This window comes from Daphnia pulicaria, chromosome 7 (genome assembly GCF_021234035.1).
Source record: "Daphnia pulicaria isolate SC F1-1A chromosome 7, SC_F0-13Bv2, whole genome shotgun sequence".
Classification (NCBI taxonomy): Eukaryota; Metazoa; Arthropoda; class Branchiopoda; order Diplostraca; family Daphniidae; genus Daphnia; species Daphnia pulicaria.
The window spans coordinates 17,587,413-17,610,204 of NC_060919.1; the positions used below are offsets into that span (position 1 = coordinate 17,587,413).

Sequence of the window (22,792 nt, forward strand, 5' to 3'; positions counted from 1 at the left end):
TCACTTAGCGGCTTTAAAATAAAAAACCATGATTGAAGCACCAGCTCTCTAGAACACTAAATTGTAAAGGAGCTGGACTGCCTAATAAAGAAGAATCCTTACGGTATAGCATTTGGGGAAATCGTCAGTTGAATTTATAAACTTCGGGTTGGGGAACGGTTTAATAATAACGTCAGTCCAAATTTTTTCAAAACTGAAATGTTTGTCGAAAAGTTCCTCAGCAAGTTCTACGATATGCCATCACACACTAACAACCCATGGACCTCTAGTAAGACTGAAGAGGTCAAGCAAACCATAAAAAACCAACTTTTTAAAGAGGCGCTTGGATCTTAACAAAAATTTAATGGAGGTATTAATTGAATCTTCTGAATTTTTCGGTTTTTTCACAATAGAATAAAACAAATGTGAAATTCAATTGCTTTGAGTTTCACCGAATAAATTACAATCTGTTATTAAAATTCTCTCCTAAAAACCTCTGAATTGTTGTAATGTCGTCAGAACAAGTTTCGAAGACGCTGGCGCAAGTATAGTCAAACCTCTACATTAGAATAGCTATAGAAACGCCGGCTATTGGTGCAAATCTGCGGATGGTTTCCTGTGGGGCTCAAATTAATATTGGAAACCGATGAAAGTACACCGACCAGCAGCAACAAAAAGACTACGTCACTCTCAAGAGTTCCATTTGTTCAGACTTCAAAGGTGAATTGTTTCGACTCACGAAAAGCTATACAAAGATACGGATCCTAAATAGGTCGAGATGTCGACCAGAAGACTATTCACGCTTCTCATCCCGGAAGTAGATGTAGCAAGAACTCGCAATCGACGTGACTTAACTAATAAATAACACCGTTGAAGTTTTCATTAAACCCTTTTTTGATCCTGACATCCATCGTTGAGGACTACAAAGTACCGTAAACTGAATAGAAGAGCCAGTGTGAAAGGATAGGAATGAAAGGCAGAGGGCGCAGAAGCCAAGATCGATCGTTCCGTGCCATGGGGAACCTTCCTCATTGGTAGAGAACACCTGAAACGGACATGAATTACGGTTGTTTGTTAGTTACAAATTGGAATTAATTTATCATCGATTGCAACTTACTCATTCTTCATTGTTGTCTTGGTTTCCGGAAAATGTTTTACTATATTCCTGTCCTAATTTACGTCCTAGGTAATAACCCACGAGAAACTTGTCTAAGGGGGTTAAGAGGAAAAAGAGGGCCGGACGCAACTCCGGCATGATCAATGGATCAAATAAACTTTTTTAAAGAGTCATTTATTTTCCCGGGTTGCAACAATAAATTAAGACCATCTGATCGCATTTATTAAAATTATTTTTGCGATCTCCCATGTTTCTTCATCGTATAATAAATAAATTGTGTTAAATTAAATACATATGACAGCAGTTCTGTGTGCGTGCTGTGAGTGTCACCGATTAGAGGTGGTTCAAGTCTTCGCCTAAAAATCCTTGCATTGTTGTAATGTTGTAAGGACAAGTTTGGAAGACGCTGGCGCAAGTATTCAAACCTTCCGAACCCGTGAACACAGCAATTTCGAAAGGAAGAGCTGGAGACCCGGGATCTTGTCTCATCAATTCAGCTGGGTGCATTTTGCGCCTATTATCAACATTTTTAAATGTAATTATTGACTAGACTTGCACAACATTTTATTGAGAAATGTCACTAGTACTACATACTTGGCCACTTTGAGAAGGATTAAATCTTCCTCTAGATCGGGATCTAAACGCAAGTTGTTCTTCTCTGCTTCGTGCCTCGAACCTTCCAATTCGCACAGGAAACGAAGTAGGCAACTTTGGCGATCCATCGACAGAATTAACTGCACATAAGAAAGAAAGGTGTAAAACATTGTGCTCAATTTCTGAATGACAAACTGTGTTTACCTTCAAGATGTTGTCTCTGTCACCAAGCATTAAGGGATTGGTAAGTTGACTGACCGCAGATCTTCTTTTTCTTCCTTTAAATCTGAACGGCAGATAACCCAATTCGGCGAAGAGCATGTAGATTAGAATGGCTATCGAAACGCCTAGTCCGCCTTTGGTGGAAATCGGTGGATAGTTTCCTGTGGGGCTCAAATTAATATTTGAAACGGATGACAGTACACCGACCAGCAGCACCAAAAAGACTACCACTCGCAAGAGTTTCATTTCTTTAACAGGTGTAGTGTCGACTCTGGAAAAGCTACAATGGTACTGAGCACGCAATGACTCGAGATGTCCACCAAAAGTCTTTACTCTTCACATCCCGGAAGCAAGAGAAGTAAGAAGTCACAAGCGACGTGACATTACTACGAAATAACCCCGTGGGAGGTTCGACTAGGTTTACGTTAAATAGTATGTCGATCCTGACATAAATTCTTGAGTAGATTGAAGTACCGTAAACTCAAAAAATACAATGGACTGAAGGGAGGTGTCAGTTGAAAACTGTAGTCATTTTGAAAGGGAATGAACGACCCGAGAATGCAGGTCTTTTGTTCCTGGGATCTGGATCCTTTCTTTAAAATGTTACTTGAGCCGGATCTAATCACGTCTGAAAGAACGAATCTTTATGTAAATCAATAAAAAATTTTTTTTATCGTACCTAGGTAGCCAAAATTCATAATGGTATCTAAAAGTAATAATACATCGTGACTTATTAGCGCCTGTCAAGATAGAAATAATCATCAAATAAATGCAAAACGCATCTCACCGCACCTGATAGCCGAGCATTGCAAAGTTCATGTAAAATAGGAATACGTCAACTACTCACACGTGTAACAGCAGCGTATTTGACCTAACTATCAGACTGTCAGTCTATCTTGAACATGTTTTTAAAGCGATAGCTAGTTGAACTTGAACGGACAGGAATTGCCATAAATTGTTGCAAAAGTTAGAAAATTGGAAGATTATTTTCCCCAACTGAACAAAACAATATGGTTTCCAGAAAACATAATTAGTGAGCGAAAACGTTGAAAAAAATAAAAATGTATTACCTCGAATTGCAGTAGCAAGCAGCGGCACTTTCCAGTCGAATCCGGAAATCTAGAATACAAATGAAGAAAACACCGTTAGAAAATTGCTGCGTAACTCAAACGTTGTCGTTAGGCACGCTGATAAGACTCCGGAAAAAAGTTTTTGCACTTAAAAATTGTATTTTTTGCAATGCTGGCAAAATATATGATACAGCCTAAATTTTGTACTAAGTGTTATCGATTCCTGGCATCGGCTACTTGCGCCGGAACGGTCACGACAATTCCGTCCATCGACTCTGTCAAAGTGATTTGACATCCCAGACGAGATCTGTTATGAATATTTCATAAGGTTGTCATTAAAGCATAAATTAATTTTCGGAGGAAAAAAAACATGAATAAATTACGTGTCGCAGAGCCCGTATGCTAGATCGAGCATGTCCATCTCTTCATCAGACGGTTTGTCCGGAAGTTTTTCAAAGTCTTCCTTTTTGAAAATTATATGGCAAGTTGAGCAAGAAAGAGTACCTTCACAAGCACCTAAAGATAAAACATATGGTTTCGTAAGTATTTAAATATTCTGCAAGTATTAAGTTTAGCATAATCAAATCAAAATATTTGTCATATTTCAATCAACCTCAAAGAATCTATGTAATGCACAATATCTTAAACTAACCATAACCTTCTAGGTCCACGTCATTATTGATAGCAGCATCCAGGAATGTATCGCCCACTTTGGCTTTGACCTTCATTGAATCACCATCTCTATTTACAAAGGTTACAGATATCCTGGGGAGAAAAAAAAAAGAAAGATTTTAGCAACAAAACACGATTAGTTATGTAAGGAATCACTTCAATACATTTTCTTTTGAAGAGCTGCCCGACTATGGCAAAATGAACGTGATAGCTGCTCACAACGAACGGCTGACTGAAGTGGACGACATACATTTGTCTCTTCTCTCGACATGAAGAGAGAACGTTGCGAAGGGAATTTTAATCGACTTAGGGCTCGAAACATTGTAAAAACAGTATTACAATTTATACAAATAAATCTCAACTCAAAAATAACAAGAAAATAGCACGATGATTTTAGTTTTCGTCTGCTAACCAAGCGACATCTATTAAACTGGAACACAGTTAGACATGTGCTCTAATAGATGGCGTTTTTTTAGCTTTTTGGGAAAAGAAATTCAAATAAATTCTCAAGGTTTATGGAATGAAACAGAGAACCCGTCTTCTAATCTAAATACCGTATCATGACTTCAGTGAATTTATCAATTACTTCATCAAGACACACTCGCACTTTACGATAGATAATGGTTATAGATCAGAGATCACCGTTTACAATCTCGAAGGTCGAAGAAAAGTCTATCGTATGTAACTGCGTTTTTAAAATTTTTCCCAATGAATAAGAATTTTGAGACGACCTAGAAGTTTTTACCGAGCCGTTCCTAACACGGAAGCCGTGATTAAGTCAACGCCATGATCTGCTTATTCACTGGCGGCGGGAAGTTCTGACGTGCTTGGGCATACTAATTAACCTCCAGCGCCTTAGAGGTGAGTCTCTGTTACAACAGCGTGAGAAACATCCGCTGACTTGATTTTCTTTCGACACACACCAGAGTCCTTCCTTCCTTTACAGAATGAAAACAAAAGTAAAACCCAAAAAACCAAAATCCAAAAACACCCAAAAACGGAAGCAGCAGACTGAACAGGATTCAAACGCGTGGCAGCAGCCCAGGATTGATTGACAGCCAACAACCCAGAACTCAACACATCACATAGCTATGATAAATAGTCTGGAAATTCCCAAACATTTACTGATGTATAAATGCGTAATTCCCTTAAATATTTATCGTGATTTATTGCTCCGCAAATTTATACGAGTTACAAAGCTTAAGAGTGGCGAAATGATTCGAAAAAATTCGGCCGGCCCACTTCAATCCATCGGAATCCTTTAAATAATCAACTGAAATTAATGCCGGAGACTCAACTAGTCAATTCACTTCTCACAGAAAAGATTTACAACAAGTAAAAAAAAAATACACCTCATAGAAATGTATAGGCGGCAAACTGAATAATAATAAGCTGCAAATATAACTGGTGGCTCTATTGTAACCGCGCGGATAAGGTCCAGTTTCAACCCAAAAAAACGACTTTGGGAGGGCAGTTAAAAATTATATGAATATGACCCAGCAGACAGCTGATAAGAGCAAACTATACCAAAACACTTATGGCCGCAACATGCCTGTACAGTATTTTTGTGAGTCGGCAGGGATTTCACTATATAGAATATAATTCCGACTTTAAGCAGAAACGGCAATCATTCACGGTCAGTTTGAGAGAGAGAGCTCAAGCCGAGGATCTTTTGGCGTCTTTCTAGCGTGCTGCAGTTGTCTGAATAATAATAAAATACAAATCACAATCACAAATCAAAATTTCTAAAAAGCTTTAGACGATAACGACGCTGCGTTCTATTATTTAGTCGCAAGTTTTCTATCGGAGTTTGGAGCCAATTTACCTGTCAAACAGTGGCTCGATTACAAAACCAATAAAAATCCATTAGGGAAAAAATTCTTTGATCAAAGAATACGACGCTAAAGTGCTCTGCTGTCAACCATGACGATAATTACAGTGTGAGGTTTAACTTGATTCTTTTGAATATTTTCCTATTTCTCCCTTCATGCGGGAGGACGTTATTTGATCTTTAAACGGTGCGCTTGGCGATAAGATACTTATGTATATTATAACCTGTGCCTATGTGTGTGTGTGTATATGTTCACTTTTTGGTGGTGGTGTGTGTTATCTATCCCCCGGCTGTGTCGTGGGCATTTTCCCGACCATAGGAACGTCCGTCGTGTTGGCGCAACAGCACGCCAGCGTCTCCGGAGCTGCCAGACAGCCTGGCACCAACACCCTCCCCCTTTCTCTCCCCATGTGCATATGAGAGACTTGCTACACATTGACTGTCAGCCACCTACGCAAATGTGTCATGTCAATAACGAAATTTCTTTTCAAGCGGATGCTTTATGTCGATATCCCGACCAACTTTTGATATGTCGGTCCAATTGTTTTTCTATTTTCTGGACTGGGAAAATAATAAAAGTGATGACGCAACGTGAAAACGGCTTGTATTTATAGATATACACATCAATCCGACTGCCTATTTGGACAGAGTTTCTCTCTGCGTCTCGCAAGGCCGTTTAAATAAGAACAACTTTGCTGCCAGCAGGGTCTTAAAACAAGAAGAGGAGTTTGAGGCCGGATCGGCCGCGTGATGTTGACCGACTACTCCGGCATATATAGAAAAAACCAACCCCCCAACACACAAAAGAAGAAGAATAAGATGAAAGAATCTGCTGTTTAAGTGTATGTGTGGCTCTGAGAAGGTTCTAAACCAAAACAAATAGACACAGGAATCTCCCTCTCTCACAGACTATGTGGGGCGGAGGGTGGCGTTTGTTTGCTCACCGCCAGGGTGGTGGTGGTGGTGGTGGGAGAAAATAAAACACACGACATACACACCACACCACCACAGGTAAAAAAAAAAAAAAAAAAAATCTCCCCAGACTGCTTGGCGCCACATCTAAAATCAACAAACCAGAATTTCTGTCTCTGGCCCCATCACCCCCCATGCCCAGGGAGGGAGGGAGAAAAAGGAGGCCACTTATTTGTGTGAACGCTCACGGATATCTGATATTAGGCCCCCGGTAAGCGTGACTATTGCACACCCTGCATCACTAGCACCTGAAGAAAGAAGCTTCTGCTGTTATTTGAATACAATTATGTTTGAACTTTTTTTTTCTATGACGTCATTTCCGGGGGAGGGTTTTTTGTGGGGGGTTTATTTTTTAAAATTTGTTTTGAACGGTGTTAGATTTTTATTATCATCACACCGGGGCAGCAGCTAGAATACACACACATACTACCGGTTTCGTTTGGGGGAAGAAAACGCGGGAAGTTTGAGTGGGATTAACTATATCGGCAGCGGCCACTACTACCGCGGCTGCTGTACTGTCTATTACCTTTGGTCAGCGCTCGAGAGACGTGATTGGTGTGAACTTATTGGTGACCACCGTGATGAGTGACATTATGGACGACTTAATCCCTGGGCTGGCAGATGGGCTGTCCAACGATTCGGTGGTTTTCTGTCACACACAAACGGGAGATAAGATGAAAGATCGTGGCGTTCAATGGAGACCACCCTGGTCAATTGATGGCGGATTGGGTCACACATCTTATTGGATTTTTTTTTTCGTCTGCAGCTCGTGATTGGGTGTGTGTAATAGAGCCAACAGGACTGTGTCAACAATCGTGAACAAATCATTATCAAATCAAAGAATTTTCTGCTGATCCTGCGTGACTATTTGATAATCATTTTTATTTTATTTTTTTGTGTCATCCAGGTGCAGGAATGCATCGGACATTTAATATAACAGATGACGAGACGCGTATAATAAGTTCTATTAGCAAACAGAGTCCGTTTCCTGCTGCGCTGATGCGCTAGTCGAAAATGGCTATTATTGATTTTGATGACTTATCTACAGACGATAAGGCCCCCAGTGTACTGAAACCGAGAAAGGAAAACAAAACACAACGGCGTCAAATTTGGTTTAACGAAGCGCTAAGACTTTTGTAATAACTATAGCTACGTGAGAAAAAAAAATGTAAAAGTTAAAGTGTAACACAAAAAAAAAACGACAATTAATAAAAAGGAAGTTTAAATTACGATGGCCGGGATTTTTATTTGACCGGCAGACAGGTATAACCTATTGTGTCAGATGTTTTTTGGTGTAAAGTCCGAATTCCTTATGGCCTTTCTTTTTATACGCATGAGAAACTCAAAAAAATAATTCAAATACTTGGACGTTATTTTTCTCAAAAGAATCGTAAAAGGCGAGATGGATAAGATTGGAGGCGGAGTCTACATTTTAGCCCTTCCCGTCTTCCGACCAATGGCGTACCAGCGAAGGTTGTCCTCACAGCACAAGCTCCACCCCATTTCCCATTGAAAACGTTCCTGACTCCGCTCCTGTAACTTGCGGATTTGTATCTGTGGCGCTACCGTTTCCAGTCAGTCACCTGGGCGAAAATAATGAAAATAACATCCCACGTCAAAAAATGGGCGGGATTGAAAAAAAAAAAAAATCTAAAACTTTCTTTCACACGCAACGAAAAATAAAAAAAAAAACTTTTGAATCGAATCCACCGAGACTGAAACTTGTGGTCCTGATATTATAGGAGGAGGAGCGATAGGCGTGGCTTGTCCTCTGCTGGCTGGTCCATCCAACATCACCCCCTCCTTTTCTTTTTTACTCTCCCAACTCCTCCCGAAAAAAGGAAAAAAAAAGGAAGAAAGAAAAAGTTCCTTGGCGGCAGCACAGGAACCCCGAACTGATGGCCCGAGACTCGGTTGCGCTGGCCGTCGAGTGGTGAACTGTGGGGCTGCGTGTCAGTTCCATAAAAAAGCTCGTCCCTTTAAGCTGCTTATTTCCCGCTCGTGTGTACGTGTGTGCTGTGAGTGTGTGTACGCGTGTGTAGTAGACGTGTGTATGTATCAGTGCGTGTGTGTGAACGGTGCATGACTTGACGCGTCCCTGCCCAGATTTTCCGACTTGATTTTTTCCTTTTTTTCTTCTTTCTCTCGTGTGTTTCCCTTTCGGCGCTTCTTCTTCTTCTTCTATCCGTCCCAGCAGCTCTACCTTCCTTCGTGCCAGCCAGCAGCCAGCCCAAGCCGAGTGATTGACTAAGTGAGCGAGTAAGAGATCGAGCGTGCTCGACGGCCGAACGGTGAAAAATCACGCACTGGCCACCGCTTCCGAGCCGACCAGTTGCTGCCGTCGCACGCTGCTGCTGCTGCCCACCCAACCCTCCTTAAGACACACCACACAACAACACGAAAGAAGAAGAATTCTTCTTGTTGTTCCGCCTCCTTCTTCTTTTTTGTCGGTCAACAGTGTCGTCTAATTAGACCGACCGACCGACAGACGACAGATTATCCCCCTAAACTTGAGTGAAACGTGACCAAACTATTGAGACAACCGCAACTTTTGAATTTTTATGTGTGAATTTTTTATTTGGGGGGTTGTTGTTGTTGTTTGGTGGTGTTGTTTGTTTTGATTCACCGTTTTCCAACACGACCGCAACCATCACGACGACCGCCACCTCCACGATTTCTGCGCCAACGGCCAAAGGTAATAATAATAATAATACATATTACGTAAATACATTAGGAAAGACAAAAATCTCCCTCCCTATTTTGGAACGGAGATAAAGAGCAGCCCAGTGTAAAAACACATAATCTTTCGTGTCAACACCAACAACCGACAAATGTTTTTCAGGCCTAGTATAACAGTTCCCGCGGGCCTAGTCATATCCCAACACTCCCCTACAACAATTGATTGAATGGATTGAACATGTTTCACCAAATAATCCCCCCCCCCCACCATCCACCAGAGAATTGACTTGAGCGTGTACACATATGATGTAATTGCGCGTGTGGGTAATTCACGACATATGGTCGAATTTCATCTATTTGACCACACACTGGCAGAAAAAAAACCACATTTACAACCAAGTGTCCGATGACACTTTTGTGCTGGTGCGAAAAACCCCAAAAAACCAAGTGAGAAGTTGACGGTAATTTGAATAGTTTCATTTACTCCCCTTAGCAGCACCCGAAAAATAAATTAAAAAAGATTTGACATTTGGTGAAATAACCACCCCGAAAAAGTAAAAAAGTTCATTTTTTTTTTCAAATTTTGCGCGCTCGGCTGCTTGAAAATGTGTTATGGAAAATGGTCACAAAAATAAAAGTTGAGTGACCGACGGTCGTCGATCCCCGTCGGTCCGTTTTCTCTCTCTCTCCATTCGATGGTGCGAAATACGAAGCTTTTCTTTCTAAAAAATATAACCGGACTCTTTTTTTTTTTTTACTTTTCTCAACCAAACAGCTGTGCAGGTGTGTAACGTGACACCGGGTCGAGTGTTAAAATTAAATTAAAAAGGGAAATTTGTTTTTTTTTTCTTTCCTGAAAAAAGGAAAAAAGAAACAACATTTCTAGATGAGACTAGAGGGAATATTTTTCAAGTGAACCATTTCAATTCAATTTGAAACCCGCCAAAAAAGGTGTGAGAGACATCAAACCTCCTCATTCGATGATATCCACCACGCCCTTTATGGAGGGGGGTTGAGTTTTAACGACATCTGAGGGAATTGTCAAATCAGGCCTATATGATATGACTGGGCCCCGCTCTCACTCCTTTTGCGCCCATGTTTGTTGCCGTTTTGGTCCAAATTCAGAAAAAGGACCTGCCGCGAATTTTCTCACAGTCTGAAAAAAAAAAAAATCTGTTGAGCGTGATCGATGACTTTTTTTTAAGGCCAACACCTGGGCTCATTAGCTCCTTGACACCTTTTTGGCGGAGGTGCCAAAACACCTTGTAAAATTCCACCTAATAAAAAACAACATTTTTAAAACAAAATTTGATTTCTCCTATACAGTCGAGATGAAGGAAAAGAGTAAGAACGCGGCCCGCTCCCGACGGGAGAAGGAGAACGCCGAGTTCATGGAGCTGGCCAAGATGTTGCCACTACCATCGGCCATCACTTCGCAGCTGGACAAAGCCTCCGTCATCCGGCTGACGACTTCCTACCTCAAAATGAGACAAGTCTTTCCCGACGGTAAGTTAATAAATCTTTTCAATTGATTCATTTCAGCTTTTGTTGGAAAATTAAACAAAAAACGGACAAATAATAATGACACGAAGAAAAGAGTTGGAGGAGATGGGTCTCGTTATGATTTACTGGTGCGGATCATTAGTGACTCGATGGGGGGGGGGGGGGGTGGGCAAGTCATTTTGGACAAGCGGCACGCGCCTTTTGATAATAATAGACACACGCGGAAGTTGAGTTGTCGACGTTCACTCTTCTCTCTCACGCAGAAATACAACAATATCATGACGCAATTTGTGCATGTAGAGAGCCTATATACGTAGTATAGTTCGTCCAACCCTCTTCATATGTCGAGTGACTAAAAGAAAGAGAGGGGACGGAGAGCGGAAGGAACGCAGTGGACCCCCCATCGAGCGGAGTGTGCCGGGACCCCGTGGGTTTCCCATCCGCCCGCCTTTTAGCCATTCATTATTCGCCATCCAGATTTTTCTTTCAACCCCTTTTAAACAAATTTTCTTTTTTCCCTTTTGTGTAAAATTCTTGTTTGATATAGCATAAGACATTTGTCGTTCGTTTCGACTTGATATGCGGAAAAAAGATGGATGGATGGATGGATGGATAATAATTGGGTGGTGATGGGGCGGGACCAACCAACCCCTCCTTGACACTCATTGTCGTTGTGACTCCACCCTGAAGACTGATTATTTTCTAATACTTTGCCAAAATGATTGATTTGGCCAGGCAGAACAACACAACAAACTTGTTTGAGTGTGTTAACAATCGCCGGAAGAGAACTGGGGGGGCTGTGTGGGGTGGAAAAATCTCTGCAAATATTGTTGCAATATTTCTGTAGGCATTTCAGATGATGTTTGGGTGACGACGAGAGTGTAGTACAGTTGACACACGAGAGAGAGAGAAAAGAGATGGGTTCCTTTGCTATTGGACTGATAAGGAGAAGAGCACGCGCCATCAGCGTTAACAAGATCGCACACACTCCGGTCCTGCTCTAACATGTATTTCTCTCTCTCTCCCTCTTTTGATTATATTCTCACCCAATCAGAAGGCGTCAGAAGGGAGAAAGAAAGGAAACACAAATGTTATTTTCGTCATCATATTCATAAAGAACCAGTGGGAGGGGGGAATAACTAAAAAAGAAAAAAAAATACACGATCGACAGACAAGATTCAAAAAATGTGCGCAGAGCTGAACAGCTGACGAACGAACGGGCTGCAGCTCTATAGCGATGGATATCGTTCTCTGAGGTTCTCTTTCATTCCCGCTTAGCTTTCATCAGCGGAAGTGCTGAATCGGAACTCGGGCAAACAAAACAAAAAAATCTATCATAATAAAATATTTGAATAACATTAAAAAGAGAGAGAGGATGGAGAAATATAAGAATGCCATCCGCTATCAGTGACGCATCATCAGGCCACCCACTCGAACGGATATGCGGGTGTCTCTGTATAACCTTTTCATGTGCATGGGAATATGGATTGGGAAAATAAACCATTCCGGATAGTTGTACGGAATTTTTTTAAAAAATTTACGGATCGTGGGAGATTTTGAGGATGATAACCATCTGATGGGAAAAATGGGCAAGAGTTTGAATTGAAATGTTTTTTAATTGGCGATCGGGTAATTATCTCGACCAGAAATTCGATATTTGCAGTGTAGAAATGCATAGGGGATGCTGTAATTATAGTTGAATTGATTTAATTGATTTGATGTTTTAACAGGATTGGGAGATGCTTGGGGATCGGCTCCGTTGTGCAACAATCCCCGAGAAACTTGCATCAAAGAACTGGGTTCTCATTTACTTCAGGTAAGAGCCATTTTTTTCTCACTGTAACTAATTCCCTCCTTTCACAAAAACCGAGTTTACTATATTGAATTACAGCACAAACGTTTCTTTCTTTTTTTCTGGGGGAGGGTTAGTCTTCTCGCTCGTTTTTCTTTTCCAGAAATAAATCACCGAGTTGTAAAACAAGACGGGCAAATGGAGTCGTACTACACTAGCGTATACATTGTTTCTCACCTTTTTGGCAGCCCATCACCGTGTGTGTATAATGGGCTGCTGAAGAGAAAAAAGGTTGAATAAATTACATACCTAAATGTTGAAACAAAAAACTAAAACGCCATGAATCAAAATGTCTTGGACAAAACACAACTCCCTTTTTTTTCTATTTGACCGGAAACATGGTCATTGACGCAATCGCATTGGCGATATTCAAATTAGTCACCAGGAGCCCATTATACATATTTTTACGAACGCGGGTCGTGTTTCAACTGAATAGCGTGGGAAAACTAGCCCATTCATAACCTGTTAAAAAACCTTAATAGCCTCAAAAGTAAAATAAATTAACAATTTTCTTTTTTCTTTTTCCCAAAAGACTCTGGACGGTTTCATTTTCGTCGTGGCTCCCGACGGCAAAATCATGTACATCTCGGAAACAGCCTCCGTCCACCTGGGATTGAGTCAGGTAAAAACAACTACCAACAATTTCCCGCCTCTATACCATTACGTCACGTCTGCTGGGGGGGGTTGTTGTTATGATGAAACAAGTGCCAATCGATATTCTCCAGACATTCCAAAGCGTGACCTAGTGCAACAGCACTATACTATCGATAGAGAGATGTGCGTTCGTGTAAAGTACGAAAAAAAATGTCCGTAAACGTGAGGGTGACAGCAGTGAATAAAAAGAGACTGGACTCTCTCGGTACTGCTGAGCTGTTGCTGCCTTCCGGGTGTGCGGAGTGAGAAAATGCAAGTTGACGCTCGGCGGCTAAAGACACGGACGAGCGGGAACGGCACGAATGCACGTTCCGTGGGTGGGGTGGTGGTTGGTTGGTGTTTTCCTATATTTTGGAAGGCTGTGTAGTAGATGCCGACAATGACGGCCCCTCCTTTTATATAGTATACAGTCATGTAGCCATACATATACAGTACATCTTAACGCTGGCAATGGTCGGCGGTGCTGCACGAACGGCAGCCAGAGAAGGAGGAGGAAAAATAACACAGAGCGAAGAGAGAGAGAGAGGACCGTGTGCCAAAGCTCTCACAAATGTTTTGCCCCCTTTCGATAGATGTAATAGTCCGTCTAACTGCTCCATCCCGACCGGACATGAACACAATTCGATCCGCCAGTTCACCAGACACACTCGGCGCTACTGTGTGTGTGTGTGCAAAAGTGTTTCATCTGTCGTGTTGTTAGAGAGGCCAATACAGTAGCTACTGGGCCTACACACAAGACAAAAGTTTGAAAAAGAGAAAAGACACCCGATGCTTAGTGCCAAGTTAATCCGTCCGTCAGAGGAGATGGTCTCTCTCGTCTGCTTCCGCGTCTGGTTGCGCTTAGAAAACACATGCCAACGACACGTGTGTGCCACCGCGTTGCGTATAACTCTATACGCGTTCCCAGTTGAGTCATGACCTGACAAATGGTCACCCCACCACCACCACCGTCTATAGGCCTAGTGTCTGTTGTTCATGTGGCTGTAGCCGAGTTGTAATTCATTTCGACTGTTTGTTATTTTTTTTTGAAATTTCAGGTGGAATTGACTGGCAATTCGATTTACGAGTACATCCATCCGGCCGATCACGAAGAGATGACGTCCGTTCTGACAGTTCATCCCACCGTTTCCGGCTCTGTCGTTCAAGGTTTGATCAATATAAGAAAGAAACGATCGATTTCAATGGTGTCATGTGTTCTTTTCTATTTTATTATCATCAGAATTTGAAGTGGAAAGAGCTTTCTTCGTGCGGATGAAGTGCGTCTTGGCCAAAAGGAACGCTGGACTCACCACCGGAGGTTACAAGGTACGTGAAATTTCTATTCGCCTTGATCAAAAACTCTACTCCAAAAACTCGCTCTAAGATATTTGTCTATAAACTTTAATTCATAAGAAAAAAAACAAAATGGGTGGTAGAATAACGCTCGGAAATAGATATCTGGTCATCGTGTGGCTTTTGTTGCTATTCTTTCTTGACGATGCAAATCAGGTGGACCCTTGTAACAAAAGTTCCCCGCAAGAAGAGGAAAACCCTATAGTTTAGCTCAATCGAATATTACTAGGAGCTCCCGCGAGTATTATATTCACGCACAGAACAAGATTATTATAGACAAAAGGCATCGCTGGGTAAAGGGGAAAATCTTGATTGCATTCAGAATGGCTTTTCTCTCTCTCTCTCTCTCTCTTTCTCTCTACTTGATATAAATATAATAAATTTCGGGTAGAACATCCCTCGACAGAAACTGGAAAAAGAAAAGAGAGCCGATGCGAGCGATTTCTGCTGAGCTGGTCGTTGACGAAAAGTCACGAACTGCTTTGGTATGGCGGCATGAAAATGTATTGATTCCCCTCAACACAGAAGAAGAAGAAGTTAAGCTTAGATCTCTCTCTCTAGCCATATTCGGAGGAATGATACACACACACACTAAGGGGAAAAAAAAACTCAACTCAAATGCGCACCTCTAGCGGATTATCACAGATATTTGTCACATTTCCCCTCCGAAAGTATTTTTCCCTTTTTGTTTTCTTGTGTTCTGCAGTAGTAGTAAAATATAGACACCAAATAACTTTGATTTTCTCACGAACCGAGTCCACACCCACATTTCAAAGTTGATGGCGATGTTGTTGTAGGACTTTTCTCCGATTTTATTTATGGCTATAGAGGCCAGCCAAAAAATGTGACTAGTGTCTATCTCTACAGCCGCAGTTGCTGTTTATATTTACCGCCATTTCTCTCTCTCTCGTCTAGCATTTTTTTAGTGATGAGCGCAACAGCCGCCCGCCTACCAAACATATATTTACCCCGGCGTTTATATTTTTTAGGCCCTTGATTATCCCCCAGCCTATGGTCGTAGGCACGTTTCACCACTTGGGCTCGAGAGAATATGTACCCAGTAGTAGTACTTACTACTACTACTGGACGGATGGTATATAAACTCTCTCGGAGCTGGGCGATGGAAGCACTTGCTACTTTTTCATCTCCCCCCCTCCGCCGCTGCTGTTTGTAAAAAAAATCCATAGCTCCGCCTATTGAACGCCCTTCTTTTTTCTCTTGTTGTATTAAGCCACCGCCCACCTTCGACAGAATCTTCTTCTTCTTTTTTTACGACCGCATATTTAGTCTATCGTGACTGGCACATCCTGATTTGACGGAGGAATTAACGTACAAGACGAATGGCCAGATGGATATTATTCAAGTATAAAGCCGAGCTCGCAAAATGGTGGGGAGACCCATTTATAAATGTTTTAATCCGTTGAGCTTATTTCTTTTCGGGGTCGTTTATTATCTTTTTCTTCTTCTTAGGGGGAAAGAAATATAAAAACCAAAACAAGCTGCTTCTTCCGAGAGTCACGATTTTCGATTTTTTCCAACTGCCTTGAAAATAAGTAAATCTTAATGGCTCTTTTTAAAGAAAAGATATTAAGCCGTTAAAAAACAAAAATGGTGCCGCCATTTCGGTCATTTACTTAAAAAAAAAAATAAAATGCGTTCGTTTCATTTCAAAATGGCTACCAGGTGCCATTGGCTTCATCTGCCACGACGCCATTTCCCCCAAAAAACTTAAGGGTCAAAAGTCGTTAAACAAAACAAAAAATTACGCACAACTTTCATCTAGAAATACGTATAATAGACCATCAATGGACGTCCATTACAGTCTAGAACCAACCAAACAAATCTCACATTTCATTTGAAAATAAAAAAAAATCATTTTTTTCCCGCCGCGCGAACGGAAACGAACGACCGTTTCGCATTTCGGTCATTAAAAAATTAAAACCCAACCAAACGTCATTCATTCATGTCCGAATTTGTTTAATCAGCAGCTGCTTTTCTTTTTAGGTGATTCACTGTTCGGGATATTTAAAAGTGCGTCCGTTCCCGGTGGCGGGTGCTGGCGATTCGGTGTACGCGGGCGACGGGAGCGGCGGCAGTGGCAATGGCGGCGTCGGCTTTCAAAATTTGGGCCTGGTGGCTGTAGGCCATTCGCTCCCGCCGTCGGCCATCACCGAATTGAAACTCCATTCCAACATGTTCATGTTCAGAGCGTCCCTGGACCTGCGGCTCATCTTCCTGGACGCCAGAGTCGCCCACCTGACCGGCTACGAACCACAGGACCTCATCGAGAAGACTCTCTACCAGTACATCCACGTCGGTGATCTACTCCACATGCGATTCGCTCACCACACACGTAAGAATTATTTAAAAATCATGTTGTCACGTCACATCACGTCACCGACCCAAAAAAAAGAGAATTCCATCATGACACGTTGGCTGGTTGTCAGCGTGATAAGTTCGTGACAAAACATGACCGTAGATATTCATTCTGAAATTTTTTCGTCGGGACATGTCCAGTCCTGTTCAAGGGTCAAGTGACGACCAAGTACTACAGATTCCTGACCAGGGACGGCGGATGGGTCTGGATGCAATCCTACGCCACTATCGTTCACAACAGCCGATCCTCACGACCGCACTGCATCGTCGCCGTCAATTACGTCCTCAGGTATGTCATCACGACAATGTTTTGGAATTGACTGGACTGGACGGAGAGTTTGAATTTGTTTTAAAATTGTCCAGCGATGTGGAAGCCCAGTCACTGCAATTGTCGACCGAGCAGCTGGCCACTTCGTCAGCCGCTGGATCGTCCTACCTCAACACGTCGGTGACGGACGCTGCGTCCACTTCGTCGGCCGAAAATGGACACCTGGTCAGCTCGTCATCGTCGCCCTCGTCGGTGGCCTCGGCGGCCGTGACGGCCGTCGCTTCCGCACCGGTTTCCAGGACCGGCAAAACCCGTCCGGCTCGCAAAGCCAAGCCTCGAGTGTCACCGTATCCAGCGAGTCCGACGGTGACGGCGGTGGCGGCTGCTGTGGCTTCCAGCAGCGCCGGAAGCATCGTGACGGAAGCGGTTCAACTCAATCCGTTGCCTCCGCCGCTGCAGGAAGAGTACAGCAACCCGATGATGGATTACCGCTACGACGCCGGATTACCGTCGACCTCAGTGGCATCCAGCGGCAATCAGTACCTGACGTCGACCATGTACTCGGCCTACAACAGCAACGAAGTCCAGCTCTACAATTACGGACCCAACGGAGTGGCGGAAGCGGCCAACGGAAGCGGCAGCAACCACTCGGGTGGAGATCTCTACAATCCTTATTACGAAACGGACAATATGGCGGCCTATCCAGGCCCGGCCACTCTGCGACACTACACCAATCTCGGCGAAGGTAAGTCAATGACGCAATTCTCTACATGTAGGCCTATAACTGTTTCTAATGCAAATGAATTTAAAAAAAAAAAATAATAAAAAAGGTGATGAAATGGAAGCTGCCGGAAGTGATATGTACAGTAGCAGCGAGAATTCACCAGAGAGTCATCAGAGGTTGATGCAACACCAACAACACCAGCATCACCAGCAAGTGCATCATGTCCACCACCACCAGCAGTTGCTGGCCACGTCTCGACTGTCGCCCGTCTCGCCGGCCACGTCCGGCGAGGACCACCACCAGCAGCAGCAGCAGTACCACCACCAACACCACCATCACCAGCAACAGCACCAGCAATTGCAAATGCAGGGTGTTCTCCACCAACAACAACAACAACACCATCCGGCCGGAATCAGCGTCATCAGCAACAACGGCCATCAGCACCACCTACACCAGCAGCAGCAACAACAACACCATCACCAGCAGCAGCAACAACAACATCACCATCTCCAGCACCATCAGCACCACAATACACCGGATGACGTGGACTCCACCCAACAACCGCAAACGTGAGTCCAATATGCACGTAACACATTGATTTCTCCATCCAACCAAGAATGTTGTTTCTACCGAGCTCTCCATAGTTCCGGCTGGGAGGTCACGTGGCCTATAGGCGCCTAGCTGCTGTATGTACTTGATCATTACGGCACTACTCATATTCCCCCCGTTCAAACATTCGTGTAAGAGCAACCCAGTTGGGTGGGGATCAATTGAAACAACACGAATTTCTTTTATTTTTCTCTCCAGAGTAAGAGCTTTTCATGCCTTAAAGCAAGTAGAGAGAACTTGAATCGTTATTATTATTATTCTCCGCCCAATGTCGCCAGAGTGGTTTCGTCGTTCAATCCCTTTTGCTGCTGAAAAACTAATCCAGGAGAGATGGATTTTCACTCACACAAATACTCTCCTCTAGATTTATAGATGGTGGGAACAAGATAGAACAGTTTCAGTACTGCGATTGTTTTGTTTGTTCAGATTTATTTAGAAACGAGGAGGTGCGCACCAGGTCCTTCTCGTTCATAACATTTTCTTAGATTTATTTTAAAAAAAAGCCTAGTTGAGTGAACAAAAAGGACAAGAGAAAACAGTTCGAGTCAAAACGCCTAGCTCAGGAATAACCGTACTCCGTACTATCTAACGATTTATAATCAACGCCACCAAACAGTCGAAAAGGAAGAATATAGATCAATTTTTCCTACCTTTAAGCCAGGCATTCATCCACAAGTGCTTCATCCATCCGCTGAAAAGTTGAAGACAGGATCTGCAAAAGGGGGTCCTAGTGAATACACCCACACTCACATGGGTGTACACAAGGATTTAAAGAAGGGGGGAGACGTAATTCGACCGACATTATCGGTAGTTTCTTCAATCAATTGGGATGTTGTTTATCTAATTGAAAAATAAAAAAAAAGGGTTACGAAAAAATACTTGCAGAAGCAACAACTCAACAAGTAAGGAAAAGTTGAAAACGAGACAGTGGATAAACCCTAAATGTTAATGAACAGAAGAATTAAAGAATGCCATGTAATACGCTGCAGATATGAAAGTCATAGTCATGCATTATAAAAATATCTAGCAGGTCAAAGGAATACAAGTAATGAAAATCATTACCCAAGTGATATGATACTGGGATTGTTGCTGATGACACACCAATAGACCAGAACAGGCAAAACTTGCATATCTTTCGGTTATGATGGCTGGATATGCGGTGGATATGGCCTCAAATCTGCACAGGTTACATAGTTCAAGCAAACTGCCATGCATCGACACATGAAACGATGAATGTTAGTCAGGAAGTAACATACACACACATATCACTTCTCAGACACGAGGCCACATTTTTATTTATATTTATTGAGCTATTGTTTGTACTGCCACTGCCACGTGCATTTCAAAAAAAAATATTGCTCCGTTTTCTTTGTAGTCTTTGTCTCTTTTTTCGAAACTCGTGAACAAGCAGACGACAATTTTATTCTTTCTAATTAGCCAAGATATCGCTAGAAATAATTAAAAATCGACCTACCAAATCCAAAAATAGAAAAATAAGAAAAGAAACCCTTTAATTAATTTAAGAACCCCTATACTTTTAAATCGATCGAAATCACCACGACAAGACCCAGGAGAATAATTTCTCCCCTCCTGTTTTTAATTAATTCCAAAAACAACCATTAGGTCACTGGTAGTCGATTGCAAGAAATTGTTTAGCCGTTTTTCTAATGAATTTATTGGTTTGACAGATTGAACGGAAGCTCCAACTGCGCTTTGCCTCCGCCGCCGGCCTACAACAACAACAACAACAGCAACAGCAGCAGCAATAGTTATGGCGACAGCTACCAGAGTAATGGGCCGTCTTCAGGCAACGGCTACCACGATCCAACGGGACGAATTTACAGCGGTGTTTACACGGCTAGTAGCGTCATCGGGACCAGCGATCCCGTTGTTATTGGAGCTGAAGGCCTAGTCTCTTCGGCGTCAATCGTCACGGCACAGCCGCCAGGTTACACCAGCGTTATCGTTGATGCCACTCATCAGTATCATCACCATCATCACCATGCTGTCCATCACCCGATGGCACTGGCCACCGATTTCCCCGTTCACTGATGATTGAATTATCTGAAACAAACAGCACAAAACTCATCTTCTCAACATATCTCCCTTTTTTCCCCTTCAATTGATCGACCGATTACAAATTTAAAAAAAAAAACCTATACCAATCCCCCTCTAATACCCTTATGCCTTGCCTCAACCCCCTCGTCATTTTAACTGCGTTGCGTATATTTACAATATTTGAACTCCTCAATTAAATTATCGGTCTTTTTCAATTTTTTTTTTCAAAATTTTCCAATGAATTATTTTAGACTCCAAACCCACCAAAGGTCTGATTCGCTCACCTTATTATTACATGTATTTTGAAAGAAGCAAAAAAAAAAATTATTATTTCACTGTTTGATTATTATTACCAATATTCACCGAGTTCTTTTTGTCTTTTAAAATAACGAAATAGGTCAATAATCAATCAATCATCTCCTGTAATTGTTTTTAACTTGGTCTGTCATTTCTATTGCCAACAACATCCCCCACCCTTTTTACACTTGTACATAAATTATAATACAACACCCCACCCACGTATCGCTGCAATACAATCTAGGGAAAAAAACAACAACAAATGAATAATAATACAATTGTCTCTACACATCCGCAACTTACACCCAACATCTTACTGTGTACTACAGGAAAAGGGATATTCAATTCTAAAAAAGGAGAAAAGTCTTGTCAAAACATATGCGCTCCATCTTTCTCTCTCTCTCTCTCTTCTGGCGCAGACTCTTCACATTTTCAATTGTTGTGTTTCAAGAAGTTTTCAAGGAGCATGCGAGGGCGTGCCGTCGCCATGGTAACGCTCCGTCCCAACGACCGTCATCTTTTTTCGGCTCGCTTGATAATTTCCAACCTTTATATATATATGTGTGTATAAAATTCTTTTCTGATTTCTTCATGTATTTGAGGAGAAACGACGATAGAGAGCAGAGAACAACCCCTCGCTTTTATATATTCCCTTTTTTGAAAAGCTTGCGGCATCAATGCAGAGTCACACAGTTGATTAGAATACAAAGGAAGTGTACGAGGAAGCCAGGAACTTGCCTTTCAAGGGGTTTTGGGGGTTTTGGTTCAAACCGACGTCACTGTTGTTGGCTGGGCTGGCTGTACAGATCCCAGAGGGATATCAGAGAGTCGCTACCTCCGGCGGCCAACAAGCCGCCGACGCCGCTTTGACCCATGATGAAGACCAGGCTGTTGACAGGGCCGTCGTGAAGTTGAAGGACGCAGAGCTTTTTATGAGTTCGGGCACTGAAGAAGCGAATGCGATGGTCCCAGCCGGCTGTTGCGTAGAGACGCAGGTCGGATAGGCGGAGCGCCATGACGTTCAGTCCGGGATTGGTCAGCACGACAGACTTGAGCTCGGTTAGGTCGTCGACGTTGAAGATGTATAATGTTTCGCATGAAGTTCCTAATAGGAGTTCATTACGCTGAGCATGATGCCCCAAGCAAGTCGGCATGCTCTTGACCCTTGTCCGATGGAGTACAACGTTCTCGTTCCATATGCAAATGCATCCACTTTCATAGGCTGTTACTACTGTCGTCTGTTTCCCCAACAATTTAATGGCCATTAATGCTCCTTCGTCGTCGTCGATCGTTAGCGTGCCGGTACGGTCCAGCGACGTCGTTTCCTGACTGATGTTGAAGATTTCAACTGAATTCTTCTTGGCAGGGATGGCTATGATGTTGGCCCAAAGGTCACACTTGCAGAATCCTTCATGAGTGACAAGCATCTGATGAACTGAGATTCCTTCTGCATTCCAGATGATGAGGGATTCATTTCTTCCATGTGAAATAATGTAACCAGGTCTGTCATCTATTAAAGCCCCAATCCACACAATTGTGGCAGTGTGAGCTTGCCAGGTCTTGGTTGGTCGATAAACCTGAATTTTAAGGTGTTTCGTCATTAGACAATCAATTTTAAGGAAATCAATTTAAGCCTACATTTAAATTCCAAATAGTTATGAATCCACTCTCTGATCCACTGACTAGATTGTATTCACCATCCTCTTTTAGTCTTAGTGCAGCTAATGCAGTGACTGGTCCATTTGGATTGTGCAGAATGTGGACTGGATCTGGTGGTGGTTGAGCCATTTTGTCTTTAATAACCAAATTTGATTAGTTTCCTAATGCTCAGCTATAGTAGATGATAATAACTGACCTCAAATAAATGTATCCATCGACAATTTCGAATTAAAAAGCTAATTTCGTTTTTGCATGTCTCACGTCAAAAACTTTCAAAAAGTTGTTTTCTTTTTGGTTCTACAGCTTCACCAGCGCCATCTATGG

The 22,792-nt window shown here is 42.4% G+C and overlaps 3 protein-coding genes across 4 annotated transcripts; 1 reads left to right on the forward strand and 2 right to left on the reverse strand.

The window, feature by feature from the left end:
* Positions 1–1,251: 1,251 nt before the first annotated feature.
* On the reverse strand, positions 1,252–2,891 carry LOC124349087. The gene is made up of 3 exons (XM_046799593.1): positions 1,895–2,891; positions 1,691–1,830; positions 1,252–1,610 (listed from the first exon to the last, which is right to left on the reverse strand). The coding sequence occupies exons 1-3, from the start codon at positions 2,156–2,158 to the stop codon at positions 1,430–1,432; spliced, it is 585 nt and encodes a 194-aa protein (XP_046655549.1). The 5' UTR covers positions 2,159–2,891; the 3' UTR covers positions 1,252–1,429.
* Positions 2,892–8,972: 6,081 nt separating this feature from the next.
* On the forward strand, positions 8,973–20,737 carry LOC124348896 (protein single-minded-like). The gene is made up of 11 exons (XM_046799284.1): positions 8,973–9,152; positions 10,463–10,642; positions 12,370–12,455; positions 13,024–13,113; positions 14,183–14,291; positions 14,365–14,450; positions 16,482–16,830; positions 16,995–17,142; positions 17,217–17,866; positions 17,952–18,414; positions 20,143–20,737. Exons 2-11 carry the CDS (start codon positions 10,468–10,470, stop codon positions 20,504–20,506), a joined length of 2,520 nt encoding a protein of 839 aa, XP_046655240.1. The 5' UTR covers positions 8,973–9,152; positions 10,463–10,467; the 3' UTR covers positions 20,507–20,737.
* A 169-nt stretch (positions 20,738–20,906) lies between these two features.
* Positions 20,907–22,789, reverse strand: LOC124349043 (guanine nucleotide-binding protein subunit beta-like protein 1). 2 transcript variants are annotated; one of them, XM_046799538.1, is made up of 4 exons: positions 22,665–22,789; positions 22,448–22,602; positions 21,548–22,386; positions 20,907–21,356 (listed from the first exon to the last, which is right to left on the reverse strand). In XM_046799538.1, exons 2-3 carry the CDS (start codon positions 22,595–22,597, stop codon positions 21,586–21,588), a joined length of 951 nt encoding a protein of 316 aa, XP_046655494.1. In that variant the 5' UTR covers positions 22,598–22,602; positions 22,665–22,789; the 3' UTR covers positions 20,907–21,356; positions 21,548–21,585. The 2 variants fall into 2 exon arrangements, with proteins under 2 accessions (XP_046655494.1, XP_046655493.1); XM_046799537.1 differs by lacking the exon at positions 20,907–21,356 and having other exon boundaries at positions 21,383–22,386.
* Between the last annotated feature and the right edge of the window lie 3 nt (positions 22,790–22,792).